Genomic DNA, 9,925 nt, shown 5'->3' on the forward strand with positions numbered 1-9,925 from the left:
CCACATTTCTCCATGTTGAAGGAGCAAAGGCACTGCTCATACATGCTGCTGCACCCCATGGGGTCAAACACCTGGTTCAGGGGAACCAGTAACATCCAAAACAAGACTTGCTGCCAGAGCCTGGCAGAGGTCAATGGCAACGATAGCCATGGCTCTAAAGCAGCAGCCAGTGCAGGGGCACTCCGTGTCGTACCGGGCAGGGGTCAGGCTTGTCCTGTCTGCAAGCCTTGATCTCCCACAAAGCGAGACACGAAGAGCAGAAAGCCAAGAACTGCACGCAGAGAGGGCCGTCTTCGAGGCTTTCTACAAGGAGCTGTAGAAAGCTCCTACAATCCATCTCAGAGGAGAAAACCACTGCCATCTGGGGTGGTGCTACCCCTAACTCCTACTGGTTAGGGGGCAACCATTTTGGTGCCACCAAATCTGTGGCAGCCAGCATCACAGAAGACTGCAGACATTTCAACAACGTGAAGTAGGTCCTGTAATGTCCAGTTCTGTCAACCGTGGCTGTTGTTTCCAAGCTTGCTGCTTTGGTAGAGGTGCAAATTTCTGCCAAGAGGCAGAGCATATAGTACTACTTTCAAAAACAGCATCCTCTCCCCTTCACGGGTGCTCAGTCTGGTTGCACGTGCGCTGGCAGACACAAACAAGTGCCTGCAAGGGCTAGCCTTGCTCAGGAGATGCACATATCCAACATGCTTGCTACTGTTACACTATGTTTGTGGGAGATAGTGTCATGCTCTCTGATGTAGCTTGCTGCTAAACTGACAGTCTCCTGTCTCTGCTCATTTGTCTGCTGCAATATTGTCATAGCTGACAAAGTAAAGAGACACAGCAAGCCACAGGTCAGCAAGCATCTGTACCCAAAAATGCATGACTCCCTCATTATCATCAACCCTTCCAATCTCTCAGTAAGCAAGAAAAACAGTTTTCCCTTGTCAGAGTTAGCTGGGGATGGTGTCCACCATCAGGCTGCTTTCAGCTTAACCTACCTTGGGTTGTGACTGATGATGAGCATGATCATTTCTTTGGTGCCCCAAGTACGAACCCAATCTATTGCTACTTCTGGCTCTCTGAGCAGCCTCTCAAAAGGAGGCATAAAAATAATTTTATCAAGAGCTGTTTCATAGCTCCTGACCCCATGACCGAGCAATTATCCCACAGAAAAGAAATCCCTTCCAGTGGAAAGGAGGGATCACGGCAACATACACATCCACATGGGCTACCCCAGAACCGGAGCCAGCTGTGGGACTCCTGCTTCAGAAGCTCACAGACCTAATGGAGGTGGGTAAGCTGCTTTGAGCTTCAGGCGGAGACCTGCTGAATTTACTGACCGAGACAAGTGTTTGGACTTACATGCCAGAGAAACTTTTCCTATGTGAGAAAGGAGGTGGTCGAGAATTCAGATCAAACAGCAATCCCGGCTGAGAAATCCCCCTCCAGAGAGAAACCATGTCAACTGTAGGTCTGTGTTCATTATCCTCCCTAATCCTTTTCTTTCCTTATTTTTGTGCCCTCTTTACTAGGATTTCTGCACTACAGGCAGCAAGAGACAGGAAGACTCCATGCTTCTCTGGTTAACAGGCAGACATTTCACGTGAGACAGTCTGGTGATGCTTCCTTTCTCAAGAGAGTGGTTTTGTAGCATCAAAATACTATTTAGAATCATAGAATGGTTTGGGTTGGAAGAGACCTTTAAAGACCATCTAGTCCAACCCCCTGCCATGGGCAGGGACACCTTTCACTAGATCAGGTTGCTCAAAGTCCCACCCAACCTGACCTTGAACACTCATTAATCCCTGAAACCTGCTATCACCTGGTAAAAACAAAACAAAACCACCAACCCTCCCCTCCCACAATCCAGTGATACACAGAAATGCAAATACGACCATAAAACATACCTGATGAGGAGCAGAAAAAGCAAGGGGAATACTAAGTTGTGAACTCCCTGCAAGCCAAAAATGGCCCTGCAGTGTACCTCTTACAGCACCAGTGGATTGCTTCAGCAAGCTAAGGGTGATCTGGGGCAAACCACAGGCAGCCAGTGCTCAGTGGGAATCAGCAGCAGCACAGGTAACAGCGGAGTTGAGGAGGACAAGACTGTTCTGCTCATCAGTCTGGACTGTCTTGTATCTCCTCCCTCTTCCCCTGCCATAAATGCTTTTCATTCCAGCATAGCTAGCTATCTGCTTCACACCTGAGCACTGGTCCACCCTCCGGTGGGGTACAGCTCTACAGTTCCTGGAGATTTTCCCCATCACCTTTTATAACCTTTATACAAACTTTTCCTGAAGTGAAACAGAATAAAGCCTTCAAGAAGTACAGGGGCTGGCTTGTCCTGCCCCGCTGGTAATTGCCACCAGTTGCCTCCTGTTCACTCCATCAACTGCTGTGAGAGCTCCAGAGTCACATTAAAGCCTTTCTTTCCAATGACCCTCTTCAAGCCACAGAATGTAAACTTCATCTGCTAATATCACACCACTACTTACATTTTACAGTGGCATCCAAAACATTAAAATGTTTTTAAATGGCTACTCTGAAGGAAAATATAACCATACTGAAGCATGAGAACAAGGAAAAGAGATTCATATAAACATCTCTCAAAATATTCTCAACACTTGCTTACATTACAGCTATCTCATTAACTAAAAGGGCATGAAGAAAGAAATAAGAAACTTGCTTTTGTTCTCAGGAAAAGCAAAACAAAACAACTTTCAATTGAGCCACTTACCCTAAATGAGAATTCAAGGTTTTCTCCTCCCCAGACTTCCATTCCTGTGTCATATGAACCAAGATAATCAAAATACTTCTTGCTCACAGAAAACAATCCACCTGCCATAGTTGGAGACCTATAAAAGAGAATAGTAACTCTGAATTAAATAAAAAGTGAAAAATATGAATTAACGAACCGCAGATCCAAAATACAATATATTCTTATTTTCCATTTTCTCAGTCTGACAAAGTAACAGTCAGCCATTGGTCGGTTAAGTAGTATACCATCAGGCCATTTAAATTTAATTTTGTAGTAAAAAATTGTATCAGAAACAAGCTCCAGAATGTATTAAAATAAAAGTAACAATGAAATCAGAGAAGATAAACATTGTGTTAATACAAATTTTTGCAATTACAGTGTTTTTTGAGTAGCCATAAATAACTAGCCTCTTACCTTCACATAGTAGAACATAAGCTTTTTTGTGGCAGAATTATTTTAGTCAGCTCTGAAATTCTAAGTGCGGTATCTTTGTATATTTTACTTAAGTAGTAAGTCAACACTTAGTGTTGACTTTAGTCTTTAGTAATTAATAACAACATTTCTGATCCCATTAATATCAAGTGGAAAAACTCTCAGACATCAACTGAGCAGAATTGAGTAAATAGAGCCCCTGAAGAGATTTTTTTCTTTCTAAGATCTGCCCATCTGTATTTTAATTGTTTGCTATGTTTGGAAGAAAAATCAGGGGCCAAGATTGGATCCTCACTGAAGACCACACTTAGGGGGTGTACTTTCAGTAGGGTAGTGTGTGCACGTATATATAAACTTGAATTTGTTCATTATCGTTCCTAATTGTTTACAGTCTTAGAAAAAGACCCTCTTTAAAGTGCCAAGCATATAATGCTGGTTGGAACTAAATTCAGCTGACACTTTATGAATTTTACTAAATTGCTGTTGAGGTAAATATTAACAAATGCTAGGTGCAGTGATCAGTTACTCTTAATCTGTCAAAACTAATTTTACCAGCCATCTTTTTGAAGCAACACTGTCTTACACTGTCATATGTTGTTTCAAAGAACGGAAAGAGATGAGGTGAGACAGAAGGAAGAAAAAAAAAACAAACTCCATAACCAGTCAAGGTCTTCTGTCTCACTCCAGATCTCGTCTTTCCAAACACAGCTGTCAGTGACACCGCGCTCTGCTTTCTCCAGACACTTGTCAAGCTCACAGTCCTCGGGCTACCATGAAGCTTTATCCCTCATCGTTTTACCCTTGGCATGCCAAAGACAATTCTTCTTGTCATGGAGAAGAAAAGCATCATATTTAAACTAAAGGCTTTAAAAACATTTACTCTATTTTGAAACTTTTTTCCAGGAGGATGTGGACTAATATATGCTGAGGAGGACTAAATTACTGCCTTGCTTTTCCTATTTAAAAAAAAAAAAGTTCTCTTCTCTCAGTTGAGGATAAGTTCATGAATATTTGTGAAGTACTGGGTATTATTACCATGATAAGCAATCTAAAAAAGACTGAGAAAATTCTGAGATAATTCTGTATTTGTTGTAGTCCATAAGATAACAGATTATAAATAAAAGCAAGGACTAACAAAATCGTGATGTTAAAAATGCCGAACAACTGCTTCATTTCTTACAATACACTACTGAAATACAGCAACTTCTAAATTGACCCTCAACTATCAGGATTTTGTCTACAGTGTCCATTTTCCAGATGCATTGTTTGTACTCTTACCTTACCTCTCCTAAAAATACAGTATGGAGTGACGGATAATACCGACTGATTGCAAGTTGTCTTAAAATAAAACAAAACTAAAACCCACAAGGAAGACATCCGCATGAGCTCCTATGAATTAGCCCTTCACAGAAACTACGGTGGGTAGAGTTGTATCATTTCATCCCAATGAAGAACTGGCAAATTGGTTCACCTTTGAAAAGGTTCACCTTGAGCAAGGAACCACCGCTATCGCTACGGCATAGATAAAGTCTTCGAAACTACTTCTTACTGGTTGATGTTTTTTTTTCCCTTTTTCATTATCGACCACAATGCATTTTTACAACGCAAACATCTTTGCTTGGCACAGAGGACATCCTTTAGTATTAGTTAAATCAGTTACAACCTTTCCGTGTGCTGATAAGCATCTGTGGGAGTTTGCCTGCAGGAGTCCAGAGACTGCTTGTGCAATAATGATTCCATATGGAAGATTACACAGGCATTTCAGCATTTAGAGCAGTATTTTTTCAGGAGCATGGTGAGCAGGAGCTATTTTGGAAAAAAGGGGAACTAAACAAGACATGTAATTTTTAGTAATATGCTCATTTTTCAAATATTTTTCAGTACCTCCATTTCCAAGTGAAGTCAAAAGCACTTGTAACATTCACAGTTTCTTAAGATGCATAAAAATTAACCTGATCACATCAGTCTTGGACTTCCTCCGTTTTTGTTCTCTTTCAGGGGTACTATGCCAAGTGAAGACCAGTCTCCAGTCAAATCCACCAATCTGTGGCTCACCAGCATTTCCCAAGTACTCAAATGTATTCCAGTCAATAACATCAATAACAGGGCAGACGACAGCTGATTCTTCTTCTGCAATCCTAATATGATTTTAAAAGAAAAGGGTGACTTCCATTAGAAATGTCTCTCAAAAACTAGAACTGTCAAGAACAGAGAACACTTACATATACCAAATGCAAAATTTTGCTCCTTTTTAACTCATGCTGCAATACAAGGAAAGGATAGCTGCAAGAATAACCACCGATTTCTTGCTGAGGATGCATCAGGAGGATGCATCAGGATGGACTCAGCTCTAGGCACCTGGCAAGCATCAATCTTCCTGGACAGTGGAAGTGAGGTATGCCAGATGGCTTGAGATAACACATTCAGCGTCTGGCTTGGCTGCCATATCCAGCACTGCATTCTCAACAAAAACATCTATTTTGTTTTGTACAGGTAGCTGCATTCAAGATATTTAGAAAGCAGCATGACTAAGATTCTGCAAGGATGAATAAGGTAGCTAGGCTCTTGGCTCATGGTTGTTCTTGTAACTCTGATCATCTGCAGAAAGTTATACTGAGCACTACAAGAGTAACTCAAAAAGAAGCCATGAGCTTAAACAGGAAAAAAAACCATGCAATACTGGAATTAGATCTCCAACAGTGAAACACGCATGAAGGAGACCTCCAGAAACCCTGACAACATAGGAGATAAAAAGGAGAAACAAGATAGTACTGCAGAATGACACACCTATCACCAAGGCTGATGTAAAGATAGTTAAGATCTTTATCACACTAAGAATACATCAGAGCTGACAACATTTCTTGCAGGTCTATTTCTGCAAGGAAATAAACTCCTTCCTCCCATTTCTCAGAACCATGCAAGATTTTCTGGATTCCTTTCCAAAAGCATTTGCCCTTACAAAAGACTGTGGGATCCTTTGCCTTCACCTCAGCTTCTGGAAAGGCCTCTCAGTACCAGGAGAGATCAACTTTAAGCACACAAGCTCAGGCTAAGGCTTTTCTCCAAAATCACTCTTCAGCAATCTTCTCTACACTAGTCTTAGATATCTCCTGTTAGTTCAGTGAAAAAATGACTTGTTTGACTTTAAGATGCTGGTACTTGTTTTAGCCCTGCATCTAACCTAGCCCAAACCATCTGGATTTGGGTATTCCAGCGGAGGAGCAAAACTGAACATGTTATATTGCCAAACAAGGAAGAGACCTGATGTATGTGTCATTCAAGGGAAGCCAGTTCCTCATGGGACTATTAAGCTTAAAACCTGCAGGCTGACCAAGGGGTTCTGACTCTGAAATTAGAGCAGCTTGTGGCGGTTAAATGCAGCAGAGAACAGAAGCGGTTCCAAAGAAGTATTGTCTGAGCTGAGAAAGACTGCCTTAAATATGAAATGGTCCCTTGTTGCCAGAGGGATGTCGTCACACAGCTGTTTTCTTCTTTATGATCGCCCACTGAAATCCTGTTTGGTAGAGCACACAAAAGGGCTAATATAAATATTGCTATCTCCTGTCTCACTTGCGTAAAGCTTATGTGCAAAGCAATGAGAATGATATGTACACAGAGGAAAAAATTCTCCATAAAATGTAAAAATGCTTTGTTGCTCCTTTAAAGGAAAAGGAGTAAAAATTAGGTATCTGGCACGTGATATCAGTTATGAAAGGAATCAGGGAAGTGAAAAGCCATCACCTTTTCTGTAAGTTAAGAATTAATTAGATGGTACAATGCACAAGCATCTTACAAATACAACTATGTTTGCACTGCAAAACGCTAACACTGTTGCATTGCTTCCACACTTTTGAGTCGAGATATGCCATGCAAACATCCTCTTAGAGACGTTTATCTGCATCTGCAGCAAGAAGGGCAAAAATTCCAAGATACATCCAGGGCTAACTTTTCACAGAAGGTGATTTACTGCACTTAGAACTATCCAAATCCTTCCTCAAGATTGCCATCTAGTGGTTTGCTAAAGAAGTGAAGAAATTACAGAATCGTCTCCACAGTTATGTACTGTTTCTTCACAGGACAGTTGTTAAAACCATGCTTATTCTTTGATTTTACCCTTTTTCCTTTCTTCACACTATCTAACTGTTCATAGTTATCTGGACATGGGGAGTTTGAGAACACAAGTTCCACTAGGAATCAGGAAGACTCACACGCCTCAAGACAGCGTGTGCTTTTGGAGAGATATGGATTAGCTCAGGACTGGAATGACAGAGTTTATTGACTTCTCTTCCAGCCTGCAACCGGGGATGTCTCAGGGCAGGCATCTTTCCAGACCTTCTCATCCACCACCCAGGCTGACAGAAGTAGCCACCTTTCCCAAGGTAGTTTCAAAGCTGGGGGAGGATTCCTCTTCCTGAAAACAGAATTTTCCCTTCTCTGAAGAAAAAGAGCCTGGTCCTTGGGAGAAAACAAAAATCCACCTCCTGATCTTCCACACTTCCATTCGCTACCCCACCGCCAGGAAGCAAACGCTCGCAGTGCCGCAGGGACTAGACTGCGGTAACCTTCGGTAAACCTCTACCAAGAGCCATTTTTCCACTCCAGAAGCATGCCAAACCGCCCCTTCTCCTTCTGCAGTGGGACAGAAAACCAGCCCAGAGCATAACCTCACCTTGCCAGCAGCGGCTCCAGCCAGCCCTCGTGGCATTCGCAGTGGCAGTCCAGGAACGTCAGGATGTCGCCTTTTGCCACAGATGCCCCCAGCAGCCGGGCTCGAACCAGCCCCTCTCGCTTATTTGCACGGATAAGACGCACCTTGCGTAAGCCAGCCACGTAGTTTTCCAAAGTCTCCTTTAAATGTTCTGAAACAAACAAATGAAAAAAAAAGAAAGAAAGAATATAGTTCTGGGACGATTGGTTTACGTCATGCTACATAGAAAGTTCTTTTTTTCAGTAGCGTATTACTTACAGCAGTGCCTTAAAGATACCGGCATTTTGAACTCTGATTCTGCTATACTGTCTATATTAGGAAAGACAAGGAAAAAGCGCAGAACTTGGATGGACACAAATCACAGTTACTTTCAAGAAATTGAATGCTTTGTATTTGCCTCTGTAATTCATTTCCAAACTGTTAAGTGCTTCGCAAATGTTACATAAAACTTTTTTCCATGTAAAAGTTCTATTCTTAACACAATTCATGTGTGGTGGAAAATGCCAGGATTGTCTTTGTGCCCCATAATTCAAACGAAAACAGACAACAGGTAGCTCTCACTATACTAGACGCCAAGGCAACCTTGGAGCAATCGACACTTGCTCAAATTAGGAAACCTGAAATGCTCTGACCAGACTGTACGTTATTTATATACACAAGCACTCGTGTTACAACACAGCAAACGTGCTTCCCCATTCTAAACTAAACTTGGTCCAGAAGTCAAATTTTTCACCGGCACGCTACAAGAAAAACTGTTTTCCAATTAGATGCCTATGTTGTACAATTTTATGGTATGTTACCCAAACAGCGTATCTTTTTCTCCTGTGGACTGGCTGACCAAAAAACCCATCAACCATCAACATTATTTAGAATTATTCTTCCTACCTTTGTCACTGTAATCATCTACAAGGATAATTTCTTCCAAAAGTATATCTGGAGATGTCTCAAGAACACTATGAACAGTTCGCAGAAGTGTTGACCAAGCCTCATTATAAAAAGCTATCACAACAGAGGTTTTCGGCAGGCTATAATAATCATACTTCTTCTCTCTGCATCTGTAAGGGAGGGAATTACATTTAGTACAAGTGCAAAAGCATTTGTTAATTTTTAGAAAAATCTTCATTTTTCTCAAATGAAGATTTTGTCTACTATTTACTAACTGTAAGCAAGAGCATATAAAGGATCTTAAAAGAACTGTATGTACATGGAAAAGTCATGCAAACACTTTCAGGAAGCTGGTCTTCCAGAAGACCCATTCCCGCAGCAGCATTATGATTAAAATTCTGCAACCCCTGAAAAATGTCTAAAAAGAAAAATAATAGGAGGTATTCTGGGCTGGTGTATGTGCAATAGCTGTCTTTGCGCAATATTGCCTCAAGTAGAAGAACAAGCAATGGCCAAAACATGCCTCAGATTACAGAAAGGGGAAAAAAAAAAAACCCAAACCTAAGTGCGGTAAAAACAGTAGCATGAATTACTGATAACTTGTGCTTTGGAAAATAAAACAAGTGCTAGACAGTAAAAATATAACTGTGAAAAAACAGCAACATATAAAGACAAAAAAAACCAGCAACAGAACTGAGACGTATGTACACTGAAGCAGATTTTGGGAAGACCACAGAACTGCCAAGATATAATAGTGAAATCCACAAAAAAACACAGACAGACATAGAAATGCATGGGTTTGGCTCTATGGAGAGCCAGGAAGTTTGCAACCCTTTGGATTAAGCTCCAGAATGTATTTCCTACAAATATATATATATGAATTTGCCTAAATGAACATAAGGATGCCAAGAAACTTACAGCTGAGCCAAATGTGTAAATTGTTAAAGATTCCCCTGGTCTGAAAGAATTTTAAAATAATGACGGTATTCATTACCATTTCTCCCCTTTCCTTAGAGCACTCTGTATAAGCAGTTTTGTTAAAAACCAACAGAAATGGTTTAGAGATGTTTAAATTTTCTTATGCCTCCAGCTTTACTGCCTGGAGTCACCGGGGCTTGTAAGGGGCAGAAGCTTCTGTAGACTGCTAG

General features: G+C 41.2%; 1 protein-coding gene across 1 annotated transcript; it reads right to left on the reverse strand.

Moving 5' to 3' along the window:
- Window positions 1–2,712: 2,712 nt before the first annotated feature.
- On the reverse strand, window positions 2,713–8,947 carry LOC104074912 (polypeptide N-acetylgalactosaminyltransferase 12-like; the record flags this gene model as incomplete). Its single annotated transcript, XM_009575214.1, has 4 exons — window positions 2,713–2,849; window positions 5,137–5,322; window positions 7,854–8,043; window positions 8,778–8,947. Coding segments are annotated over 4 exons (683 nt in total), but the record flags the coding sequence as incomplete, so codon positions are not given.
- Window positions 8,948–9,925: the final 978 nt, after the last annotated feature.

Source organism: Fulmarus glacialis, unplaced genomic scaffold (genome assembly GCF_000690835.1).
Source record: "Fulmarus glacialis isolate BGI_N327 unplaced genomic scaffold, ASM69083v1 scaffold15053, whole genome shotgun sequence".
NCBI classification, from domain to species: domain Eukaryota; kingdom Metazoa; phylum Chordata; class Aves; order Procellariiformes; family Procellariidae; genus Fulmarus; species Fulmarus glacialis.